The sequence below is a fragment of the Phyllostomus hastatus genome, unplaced genomic scaffold (assembly GCF_019186645.2).
Source record: "Phyllostomus hastatus isolate PE091 unplaced genomic scaffold, TTU_PhHast_1.1 phas_contig_86, whole genome shotgun sequence".
Lineage (NCBI taxonomy): Eukaryota > Metazoa > Chordata > Mammalia > Chiroptera > Phyllostomidae > Phyllostomus > Phyllostomus hastatus.
This window is the reverse complement of record NW_025333977.1, coordinates 77,336,737-77,350,164: the sequence shown is the minus strand read 5'-3', so window position 1 is coordinate 77,350,164 and position 13,428 is coordinate 77,336,737. Positions and strand designations below refer to the sequence as shown.

General features: G+C 38.2%; 1 protein-coding gene across 1 annotated transcript in view; it reads left to right on the top strand.

The window, feature by feature from the left end:
• MORC1 (MORC family CW-type zinc finger 1) overlaps nt 1–13,428 on the top strand; it is a 172,302-nt gene that overhangs the window by 60,984 nt on the left and 97,890 nt on the right. Inside the window, exon 9 of the mRNA XM_045851829.1 lies at nt 5,681–5,806. Within this exon, the coding sequence (XP_045707785.1) occupies nt 5,681–5,806 (126 nt within the window). The remainder of the gene's footprint in view (nt 1–5,680; nt 5,807–13,428) is intronic.

The following is a 13,428-nucleotide window of genomic DNA, read 5'->3' as shown; positions in this document are numbered from 1 at the left end:
TTAAGACAAAAAAGAGCCATTTAAGAGGAAACAAGAGAACACATTTTGAAAATGATGTAAAGTAGTAAGAGTATTTTTTTCCCAGATCTTCTGAAGGTATCCTGATTACTTTAATACATTTGTATCCCAGTTTCTCAAGTGAATGGCTTTATTTACAAAGACTGATAGCATTATCATTGGAGATGATCAGTCATTAAGTCTTCCTTACATAGGGAACCCCATGCTGTTCACTTTACATTAAGCCAAGGGAGTGCTGAATAATTACCACTTACTCAACAAATATTGATAAGGATGCTAGCCTCATGGGATTTATAGGCTGATGGGGATACAGATTGATAGACAATGACATCACTAAGTGCAAGTGCTGTATTGGGGAGATAGAGAAGAAGGGGAGCACCAGAGGAGGGTGATTTACCCAATCTTGGGGAGTGAGGGAAGGCTTTGAGAGGAAGTGAGATTTAAGTTGCATTCTTACAGGTGGAAAGAAACCAAATGAAAATGGCCAAAAGACTGAATGTGCCTAGGCTGGGGGATAAGAAAGCCTGACCCCATATCTGAAGAACTGAGAGTGTTCCTAAAAGGCTGGATGGAAGCTGGTGAGAGAGGATGCTGCAGAACTAAGTGGGGGCCAGGTCATGAAGGATCTTTCATATCATATAAAGGAGTTTGAAAGTTACATTGGGTGGCTAATTTCTTATTCAGATTTTATATTTTTCCTATGCATTTAAATTTTTTAATTTTTAATTATATTTTATTGATTATGTTATTACAGTTGTCCTGACTTTTTCCCCTTTGCCCCCTTCTACTCAGTACCCTCTACTCCTTCAGGCAATGCCCTCACTCTTATTCATGTCCAACTGTCATGTGTAGGTTCTTTGGCTACTCACTTTCCTATACTGTACTTTTATATCCCCATGGCTCTTCTGTAACTACCTATTTGTACTTAATTCCCTCACCTCTCACCCATTCTCTCCCTTCCCCCTCCCACCTCTTTATCTTTAACCTTTGACATTTTAATTATGATGTGTCTTCTAGTTGCCTCTCTGTGCCCATCTTGTTTGGGACTCTCTGTGCTTTTTAGCTTTGGCATGTCTAATTCCTTCACCAAATTAGGGAAGTTTTCTTTCATTATTTTCAAAAGATTTCAAATTCCTTCTTCCTCTTCTTCTGGCACCACTATGAAGCAAATATTGGATTGCTTAAAGTTGTCTCACAGTCTGTTTACACTATCCTCATTTTTTAAATTCTTTTTTCTTCTTGTTCTGATTGGTTTTTTGCCTCCTTATGTTCCAAATCATTGATTTGATTCTCAGCTTTATCCACTCTCCTGTTGTTAACCTGTAAATTATTCTTTATTTCAATTAGTGTGTTCTTTATTTCTGACTGGATCTTTTTTATGTTGCTGAGGTCCTCACTAAGTTCCTTGAGCATCCTTATAACCAGTGTTTTGAGCTCTGCATCTAATAGATTGCTTATCTCCATTTCATTTAGTTCTTTTTCTGGAGTTTTGATCTGTTCTTTCATTTGGGCCATGTTTCTTTGTCTCCTCATTTTGGGAGCTATTCTGTGTTTGTTTCTATGTATTAGGTAGAGCTGCTTTGCCTCTGTGTCTTGTTCATGTGGTGTAATGTAGTAGGTGTCCTGTAGAGTCTAGTGGCACAGCCTCCCCTATCACCTAAGCTGGGTACTCAAGGTGTGTGGGCTTTCTTGTGGGCTGAGTACACCCTCCCTTTGTAGTTGAGCCTTGATTGCTATTGGCACATCAATGGGAGGGATTTACCCAGGCCAGTCATCTGCAAGGATATGCTGTGACCACTGACCACCAACCTCCACCATCTATGGAGGATGAGCTGTGCAGGGGCAGGGTGGTGGTGGTCCACTGAGGTCTGTAGCTGTCCACTGGGTGCGCTGGCCCTGGGGTTTCCCAGGTGGTGCATGCCAAGATCAGCCCCCAGCTGTGTTTTTCCTGGGGCCACTCTGCCTGAACTATAACGCAATCTCAGTTGGCTGCTACTTGTTCTGGGCTTGTTTCTAGGTGAAGCCAAGCTATGAATCTAGGCTACTAGTTTTGGGCCTGGGGCTCACTGGCTCACTGAGGCCAGCTGCTGTTTCTTTGAGAGGATTTAGGAAGTTGTGAAGTATGAGCCAAGATAAGACATTCATATGGAAATACAGCTTGGGAGGGCCTATGTGAATTGGGTGGGGCCAAGTCTCTGGGAATCTCCAAGGTGGATCAAACAGTGCTGGCCAGGATGATGGAGTCTCTGATATGGTACCAGCTTACTGGTTCTGTGGGGGGAGGGCCCAGAAAAGGGACAGTGGCCTCTGCTTGCCTTGATGTCAGACACCTCAGCCTCGCCCTGCATGCCACTGGTGCCCTTCAAGCCACCATCCCAGCACCAGAGCCCAGAGGAAGTGAGTGAGTAGGTGAGTCCATATGTGGGTTCTTTAAGAGGAACTACTTGGAGTTCCAGAAGTTTCTTCCCCCGACTCAACCCCCACTGGGTTTTTCAGACAAAAGTTTTGGGGACTTATCTTCCTGGTACTGGAACCCTGGGCTGGGGGCCTGGTGTGAGTGTGGGACTCCTTGCTCCCAAAATATCCCTCCCGAATTTGTATACACCACACATGGATGGGGGACCAGCGTATTTTGCATCTTTTCCCCTCCTACCAGTCTGGACGAATGTGGTTTCTTTAATCCCATAGTTGTCAGACTTCCCTTCAACTTGATTTCTGTCAGTTCCGAGTAATGGTTGTTCTGTATCTTAGCTGTGATTTTGATGTGGTTGTACAAAGAGGGGAGCCATGTCTGCCTATGCTGTCATCTTGAATGGAAGTGTACATTTTTTAAAAATCGTGGAGATATCACAATAGCATAAGAGGTATGGCCATTCTGTTTGTCACAGATAAATGGGAACTTTCAAAAGTAGGCGTATATGTAGAAAAGGGTTAATATAAGGTTTTTATTCCTTGTAAGCCTTGTTTGCAGGGTTGGTCTTTGGCTAGTGTCTGGGAACTTAGCTGATAAGCAGTTCCCTACACTGTTATAAACCTTTCCCTAACAGAGAAGGTGGTACAATATGTCTAGACTATGCAAACAATATGGATGATACTAAAAACCAACTTCCTTTCTGGGACTCTGGAATTTTGATATGTGCTCAGCAGAGGGTGCCTATGTGACCCAGCCCCCATTGAAAATGTTTTGTGCTGAGTCTCTAATGGGGTTGGTTGGGCAGAAACATCACATACATGTTCCTGACTTTCATACCTGGGGGTATGGTATGTTCTGTGTGACCTGTCATGAGAGGGAGAAACTGTAAGAAAGCTGCATATGGGTTCCTCTGGACGCCACCTATCTTTTCCCTTTATGATCCACTGTATATGTTTTCTACATCACTGTGACAAGTCTTAGTCATGAGTACAATTATGTGATAAGTCCTGTGAGTTCTTCTAGCAAATCTCTTAACATAGAGGAGGTCTTGAGGATCCCCAACACACATAAATACTTACCTATAGATATTTATTGAGTAAAAGTTGACCCATCAAGAGATAGAAGTAGTAGTGTCCTTGTTTTGATTTGTATAATAATTTTTAACCCAAATTTGTCTAACCCAATTTGATCTCCCACTATATTTCTATATTTCTTAAACTTGGCTCTGAATCACTGTTACCTTTAAATGACAGAGATGTGTTTGCTTTAAGGACAGTCCAAAGAAAGAGCTATACTGTCTCTAAGGACAATTTCAAATCAGGAGATCCAGAAGGCATTTGAATAATGACAAAAGTCCATGAAATGTTTATAAGTGTCCCAAGATGACTTCTTTTTTCTTTTAACAGGTGAAGACTTAGTTGATTGTACAGCTCCTGGCATACTAAAAACAACATGATTGTAGTGCTACACCCAAATGTCACATTGAAATGCATTAGTATTTACAGAATAATAACCATGGAATAGACACTTCCTTATAATTTATATTGGGAACTGTACTTTGCTGTGTATAATGTGCTCCCATGTATAATGTGCATCCATGTTTTGTGCACATTATACATGGGATTATTATACCTATTATTATGCCCATGGTATGTAATCATTATACCCATGTGCATCCTCATTTTCCCCTCAATAGTTTGGGTGAAAAAGTACACATTATACATGGCAAAATACAGACCTTTCAAATAATTTCTTTTTAAACAATTCAAAGAAATTTCAGGCTTTTTAATGAACTTCAGATTCTGCCTGAAGGAAATTAAAACCAACCAGGGAATCCTTGGATTCCTTACAAGCTTCATCTTCATTTTTGTAAATTCTTTGGAGCTCTGTTCCTTCTTATGGAGTGACTGGCAGTGGTGTGACCCTGTTGAGCAGTCCCCCAGGACAGCTTTTATGTTTCTTTTCCATCTTTTTTGTCTTCCATTGGACTGAGATAGGATTGTAAAAATGATGGGTGTACTTCTCTCTGATTTATATTTGGCCTTGTAAACCCCTCATTGTAGCCTTTTCTGGGACCTAGTAGATAGCACTACTTCTGAAGCATGACTTGGCTTGTTTCTGATCTTTATTTCTTGTCTAATTGGAGGAGGTTTACAGTTCATAAGTGGACTTTAAAATAGAAGCTCCCTGGAGTTGTTAGCATGCAGCAACACAGTGATTTTTCAATGTAGGCTATTTTATATTGTTTCTGCTCCCATTTTTATGCCTTCCCATCCTTTATTTTCCTCTTTTTTACTTAACACATCATCAAACTCCTCCCCTCAGTTTGACAAAAACAGTTATTTTAATACTTATTGCACTTACAGAATGGAGTTTTGTGTCTCTAGGTTATAATTTTCAAAGCAAATGAAACGTTTTTATTGTATTTCTCTGCAATAATTTAATGGGAAAATACATATTTAATCCTCATGCAAGGATATATCCATTGATATGAGAGAGAGAGAGAGAGAGAGAGAGAGAGAGAGAGAGAGAGAGAGAGAGAGCGAAAGAGAAAGGCAGACAGACAGACAGACATTGATGTGAGAGAAACACCCATCAGTTGTCTCCCGTAAATGCCCCGACTGGGGCCGAACCCACAACTTAGGCATGTATCCTCAAACCCTCAACCTTTTGGTTTATGGGACAACATAAACCAAACTGACTGAGCCACACTGGCCAGGGCTCAGGAAAATATTTTTATTTATGCAGGCCTAAATTCTTTTTTTAAAAAAATGTTCAAGCAGGGGAATTGTTTTATTTGTCTTGGTTTTGTCCTCCTGGGCCAATAACTTTAATACTTTCTGTAGCTGATGTAAATCTACTTGGAATCAGTTATTGCTAACAAAAGTTCAGTTCTAATCAAAGTGCCGATTATCCATGTAGGCCTTTGTACTTAGAGGCCTAATTTTTTTTTTTTTTTTGCTGATGTTACTTATACTTTAATCAGTCAGTTGGCTTTTTAATTACATGTAGGAAAAAAATAATAAAACCTAGTATTCATATTAACTACTTATCTGTAAAGTGGCCTGCTTAATGATTTGAGTGTTGCAAGATTTGCTGGTGTTTGCTGTGTCATTGTTAGGTTTCAAAGAAAAGTTCCCTAGGCTGCTAGTAGTAACCATCATAACCTAGTAGCCTGATTATTTTCTTCTGAATGATGTGTTGTTATTGCATCCTCTATAGTGTGACCTTTGCTATTTTCCATTCTAGTTTCCCAGAGAGATGGTCATTCAGAGCCTACACTTCTGTCCTATATTTTGACCCTTGGATGAGAATATTTATTCAGGCCAGAAGAGTTAAAACAAAACACCTATGTCATTCCCTCTACAGACCCAGGTAACTCAACTTTCTTTGATTATCCTCATACAGTTTTTATTTATAAAATCAATATGCCTTCTCCCCAGATTTGTCAAAGTGATTTGTTAGTAAGATTTTTTACAATTTGATAGCTAGATTTTACAATTTGATAGTACAATTTTTGCTATTATAAATAAAATTTTTAAAGACTTCATTTATTTTTAGAGAGAGGGGAAGGGAGGATGAGAGGGAGAGAAATATCAACGTGTGGTGGCCTCTCACAATGCCCCCTTACTGGAGACCTGGCCTGCAACCCAGGCATGTGCCCTGACTGGGAATGGAACTGGCCACCCTTTGGTTTGCAGGCCAGCTCTCAATCCACTGAGCCACACCAGCCAGGGCTATCGTAAATAAAATTTACATTGCATTCTGGAAGGTTTGCTAAAGAGTAATCAATTATGTGTAACAAATTTTGTCCATAATAGCAAAACACTGAAGTGAACTGTCAGTCAGATAATCACCTTAAGTAAGAATTTTTGTACTTTATTGAATTTTAGGTGCTTTGCTGTGATAGTTTCTATTTAAAAATCACAGTTCATTTATAATTTTTGTTTACTCATATATTTGAACTATTGAATTATGTACTTCTTCGTGTGTGTATATATAAGTATAGAATGAACATATTTATAACACATTTGGTTCACTTACATTTTATTTATCTTTTATATTTTAGCATAAACTTGTTTTATTACCATAATAAATCTTATTGCCATACATAGTTACAAATTTTTTGTGTGTATGTGAGGAGAATTTTTAAGATCTATTTTAGCAACTTTCAAATATGCAATTTAATTACAGTTACCAGGCTGTGCATTACATCCCCATGACTTATTTTGTAACAGGAAGTTTGTAAGAACATAAACTTTTTTAAAACTGACATTTACATATTTTAAGACTAATCTTGACCAACTACACATGCAATCAGAGCAGTGTTCTTTGTGTATGGGGTTTTTGGATGGTCATTCATTTATTCACCAAACATTATTAAAGTCTTTTGTGAGCTTGAGGTTGTGCTGGGTACAAAGCATAGAAAAAACAAGATTAGTTCTAGTTTTGAGGAACATAATATCTACAGGGAGAAACATTTGATGCTTATACACTGTGTGTGTGTGTGTGTGTATAAATGCATTATTTTTGCATGCATTATTTTGTCTGATTTTTTCAGTGACCCCGTGGGTTATGTTTTATCATCACTATTTTAGAGCTAAGAAAATGTCACAACTGGACAAGGGATCAAATATTCTGGCTTCAAGTTCTTTACCAATTCAAATTCCATGCTCCTCCCCCATACCTTACTAACTCTTTATTATAGACCTACATTTATTATGTTGTCTTATTTTCATGAAAAAGTAGATGCTGCCCTGGGCTTTGCAGTCTCAGGGGTTTGATTGCTTACATATCTTCCTTTGTTGCACACCAGTCTGTTTCTGGTCCAGTTTCCAGATGTAATGTGAGGAATATGAGATCCAGTGTGTCCAAGATGGCACAGTTAGTTTCTCCAGACACATTTGGCCTGAGGTACAGCAACTCAGAGAGTGCTGCAGTGTGGCGTGAGATTAATGAAGTTTGCACTCTTCCACCGTGGAAGGCCCTCCCTGCCAAGATGAGGACACGTTTGCCCCTGGAAAAGTCTAGATTGTTGCAGGCATTATTACTTTTGGAAGAATTTCAGCCAGGGATTTCTAAGGTCTTTTCAACTTAAAGATTTTGTAAGTTTGTGATTCCTGGAGTCTTAAATATCATTTATCTGTATAATACAGACAAGTTAATATATGGCCCTATTACTTGATCTTAGGCAACAGACATTACTTATTTTCGTTGGCTTTGAATTCTTTAACTTTAGTAGAGACATAACTGTCAGATTTATATACACACAAAATCTCTGCACCTGAGGACTAAAGATGGACGTAAAATGGTCAATAAAGTCCGTTAAGGGAGATAGAACTAAAGCGTCTGTTTCAAGATCTTCATTCTTCATGAACACTGCTTTGCCATAGACTGATAATACCGAAAGGAACCCAAAGACATGGAATTGGGGTCACCCTGCTTTCTTTGGAGCAGCCTGGTTCTTTTAGAGTTACTCAGGGACACCAACTTTATGTCCTGCTGTTGGATACTTTGCAGCACTATTCTTCTGAGGCAGTCTTTGCATTTCTTAGTGATGCTCCCAACTCCATCACTTGCATTATTCTTTAAACTAGTGAAGTAAAATAAATAAACAAACCATTGAAGTGTATAAATGACTATAGGATGACATTTAGTTATTTAACATTATGCATTTTCATGCAGGTAACTGGGTAGAATTCTATAAATACTTCAGATTCTTAAAAGAAAAGGAATTTATCCAGCTATTCATTTCATTTCCTCATTCCCAAAGCATTTTTCATGTAAATACATGTACTTAATGTGTGTTTTTACTAGGTAATAATAACACATTAAGTACTTAATCCATTGAATTTCAACCTTTTTCATCTCATGGCACACATATGTAAGCTACTAAAATTCTGCAGTACACCAAAAAATAGATTCTGGTGTTGGCAAAACTTTTCTGTGAAGGGCCTGATAGTAAATATCTAGTTACAGTCAATCTCATTTGCATAATCTTATTTTCCTTCATATATATCTAAATATATATATATTTACAATCCATTAAAATGGAAGAAACATTCTTTGGTCTTAGGCTGTACAAAAACCAACCTGCTGGCCAAATTTGGCATATGGACTGTATATTACCTGTACCTGGCAAGACTCTTTGGAGCATATAGATTTACACTCTTCTGTCTGCATGAGGGAATAGCTTTTTTTATATGTCTTAAAACATTTTGCTTTCCAGGAATGACCTCTAGGTATCCACCTACCTCTTGCTGAAAATGTGATGCCTTTCTAAATATAAAGGTATCAGAGAATGGTGAGCTACTGTAGGTATGAGACAAAAGTTAAATGAAGTGTACAGAGCATCTTTTCACGTGTCTGTTGACCATTTCTATGTCCTCTTTGGAGAAGTATTTATGCAAATAATTTGCTTAGTCTTTCCATGGATTTTTTGGTGTTTTTGGTGTTGAGTTTTATAAATTCTTCATAAATTTTGGAAATGGACCTGTTAGTAGAGATATGATCAGAGAATATGTTCTACCATACAGATGGCCAATAGACATGAAAAAGATGCTCAACATCACTAAGCATCAGAGAAAGGCAAAATAAAACCACAATGAGATATCTACTCATACCTCTCAGAATGGCTACCATCAGTAAATCAACAAACAAGTGCTGGTGAGGATGTGGAGAAAGGGGAACTCTTTTGCACTGTTGGTAGGAATGCAGATTGGTGCAGCCACTGTGGAAAACAGTGTGGAGATACCTCAAATAATTAAAAATGAATCTGCCTTATAACCCAGCTAATCGACTTCTGGGAATATATCTGAAGGAACCCAAAACACTAATTTGAAAGAACATAAGCACATCCATGTTCATTGCAGCATTATTTACAATCACCAAGATATGGAAACAGCCCAAGTGTCCATCAGTAAACGAGTGAATAAAACAACTATGAGACATTCACACAATGAAATGGTACTTGGCTGTAAAAAAGAAGGAAATTTTATCCTTTGGGACAGTATGGATAGACCTGGAGAACATTTTTCTAAATGATATTAGACAGAGAAAGACAAATACCATATGATTTTATTCATGTGGGAAGTTTAATGAACAAGCTGAAATAAAAAGCAAAACAGATACAAACTCATAGGTGGAGAACAGAAGATAGTTAGTGGTGGGGGAAGTGAGAGGGTAGAGGGATGGAGTTAAAAGGAAAAGGACTCATGGACAATAGTGTGTTGTTGCTAGCAGGGAGAGGTATAAGGGGACTAAATAGTAATGGCAAAAAATACAATAAAGATTAAATAAAAGTATTAACAATGCCTGCACTTTTTGTGGACAGACCTCATATGTTTTAGTTGTAAAAAATACTTTTCTTTTGCATTAGATGTTGTCAAATCTTTCTTATTTCAAAAGTCTTCTCAGCAAAATAATTTCCCAGGTTTTAGCAGTTACAGACATACATTATGAACTTACAGTTAGACATTTCAGTACTACTGATGTATGTGATCACATCATATTTATTATCAGTTTATCCTGTAACACATATTGTCCAGCCATATATGCATGAGAATATTAGCATATTAGGTAAAAAAATTAAAAATGGATCTCCCTTATGATCCAGCGATTCCACTTCTGGGAATATATCCAAGTGAACATGAAACTCTCATTCAAAAGAATATATTCACTGTATGTTCACTGCATCATTACTTATAATAGCCACAATTTGTGAACACCCTAAATTCCCATCAGTAGCTGAGTGGATAAAAAAGCTGTGGTATATTCAGAAATCCACCCCATGAAGATAGGCAGGCAAAGCAGAGCACCCTGAAATGCATAAACAAACAAAAAGAGTCACCAAAATGGGGAGACAAAGAAAGAACTCCAAATCAAAAGGAATGGGAGAATCTCCAGTAAAAGAGCTAAATGAAATTGAGTCAAGCAATCTATCAGACATAGAATTTTAAAAAATGGTTTAAGGGTACTCAGGGAACTCAGTGACAACTATAAACTTCAATAACATAAAAAGGACATAGAAACTGCAAGCAGGGATCAAGAAGAAATGAAGAACAATATCTGAAATAAAAAAATATACTAGAAGGAATTACAAACAGGCTGGATGAATCAGTGAGCTGGAAGACAGGGTAGAAGGAAGTACCCAGGTAGAGCAACAAAATGAAAAAAAGACTCAAAAGTATGAGGATAGCTTACGGGAACTTCAGGACAACATGAAACATAAAAACATTTGAATCATAGGAATACCAAAAGGAGAAGAAGAGGAGCAAGGGATAGAAAACCTCTTTGAAAAAATGACAGAAAACTTCCGCACTTGAAGAGGGGAAAAGCCATGCAAGATCAGGAAGCATAGAGGGTCACAATCAAGATGAACCCCAAAAGGCCCACTCTAAGACACATCCTAATTAAAATGCCAGATTTTAAGACAAAGAGAGAATCTGGAAAGCATTTAGGGAGAAACAGATAGTAACATACAAGGGAACTCTGATAAGGTTAGCAGCTGATTTCTCAACAGAAACACTACAAGCCAGAAGAGAATGAGAAATATTCCATAATGAAAAGCACAGGCCTGCAACCAAGACTACTCTACCCAGAAATGCTCTTAATTAAAATGGAAGTCAAAATAAGGAGTTTCCCAGACAAAAGAAGATTAAAAGAATACACTCCACCAAACTAGCATGGCAAGAAATGCTAAAGGGAATGCTTTAAGAAGATGAAGGTATATATATAAAGAGAGGAACAAAGTACAAAAGGAAAAAATGGCAATGAATAAGTATCTATCAATAGTAATCTTAAATATAAATAGTTTATATGCTCCAATCAAAAGACATAGAGTAGCTAAGTGAATAAGAAAACATGACCAGCACATATGCTGCCCACAAGAGACGCACCTCAGAACAAAAGAGCCACACAGACTGAAGGTGAAGGGTTGGAAAAAAATATTCCAAGCAAATGGAGAGGGGAAAAAAAAAAAGCCAGGGTAGCAATACTTATATCAGACAAAATAGATTTCAAAGCAGAGGCCATAAAAAGAGACAAAGAAAGTTATTTCAGAATTTTAAAGGGAAGAATCCATCAGGAAGCTATAAACATTTTAAACATAGGTGCACCCAACATAGGAGCACCAAAATACATCAAGAAAATCTTGGAGGACTTCAAGAAAAATATAGACAGCAACACACTTATTGTAGGGTATTTTAACACCCTGCTGTCACCAACAGACAGCTCTTCCAAACAAAGAATCAACAGAGATATTGTGGCACTGAATGACATGCTAAATCAAACGAACTTAATTGATATATACAGGACCATTCACCCAAAAAAAGCAAAATACACACTCTTTCAAGATGAACATGGGATATTTTCAAAGATAGAGCACATGACAGGAGACAAAACAAGCCTCAACTGGTGGACTGCACAGGTGGGACTGGCTGTGGCAAGGAGGTGGGCTGTGTGGGCAGGGCTAGCTGAAGGCGAAACTGAAACTCAGAGTTGACTGAGGACTGCTGCGGTTGCTGCGGCCGGAGAAACTACCAGTCCCACAGGAGAGTTTGTTGGAAAGTGGGCTAGAGATGAGCAGGCGAGCTGCATTGTTCCCTCTCTGGCCCCTCCCCCACAGGCAGCACCGCAGTGTAGCAAAGAGGGTTGTCCTGCCCTGGTGAATACATAAGGCCTCACCCCCTTACAACTTATCAGGTGCACCAAGACAAAGAAATATGGCCCAAATGAAAGAACAGAGCAAAACTGCAGAAGAAGAAATAAACAATGAGGAGATAGCCAACCTATCTGATGAAGAATTTAGAGCCCTGGTAATCAAAATGCTCACAGGTCTGATTGAGCTTGGTCAAAAAATGAAAAAACAAATGAAAGATACCCAAAATGAAATAAAGCAAAATATTCAGGGAACCAACAGTGATAGGAAGGAAAACAGGACTCAAAGCAACAATTTGGAACAAAAGGAAAAAATAAACATTCAACTGGAACAGAATGAACAGATAAGAGTTCAAAAAAGTGAAGAGAGTCTTACAAACCTTTGGGACAACCTGAAATGTTCCAATATCTGAATTATAAGGGTGCCAGAAGGAGAACAACAACAGCAAGAAATGGAAAACTTATTTGAACAAATAATAAAGGAAAAGTTCCTCAATCTGGTAAAGGAAATAGACTTCCAGGAAGTCCAGGAAGCCCAGAGAGTCCCAAAGAAGTTGGGCCCAAAGAGGAACACACCAAGGCACATAATTATTAAGCTATCCAAGATTAAAGATAAGGAGAGAATCTTAAAAGCAGCAAGAGAAAAGGAGACAGTTACCTACAAAGGAGTTCCCATAAGGCTATCAGCTGATTTCTGAAAAGCAACCCTGTAGGCAAGAAGGGGCTGGAAGGAGGTATTTGAAGTCATGAAAGGCAAGGTCTTACATCCAAGATTGCTCTATCCAGCAAAGCTATCATTTAGAATGGAAGGGCAGATAAAGGGCAGAATGGAAGTGCTTCCTCAATAAGGTCAAGTTAAAGGAGTTTATCATCACCAAATCCTTATTATATGAAATGTTAAAGTGACTTATGTAAGAAAAAGAAGATAAAAAATATGAACAATAAAATGACAACAAACTCACAACTATCAACAAATGAACCTAAAAGAAAAGAAAAACAATGAAAACAAAAACTAATCAACAACCAGAACAGGAACAGAATCAGAGAAATGGACATCACATGGAGGAATTTCAGTGGAGAGGGGGAAGGGAGAAATGGCGGGGGGATGTACAGGGAAGAAGAAGCATATTTAGTAGGCATAAAGTAGACAGGGAGAGATAAAAATGATATAGAAAACAGAGGACTTAAAGAACTAACACGTACAACCCATGGACTTGAACTAAGGGGGAGAGAAATGCTGGAGAGTTGGGGGGACAGGGTGGAGGGAGCACAAAGGAGGAAAATTGAGAAAACTGTAATAACATAATCAATAAAAAACACTTTAAAAAGAAAACAAAACA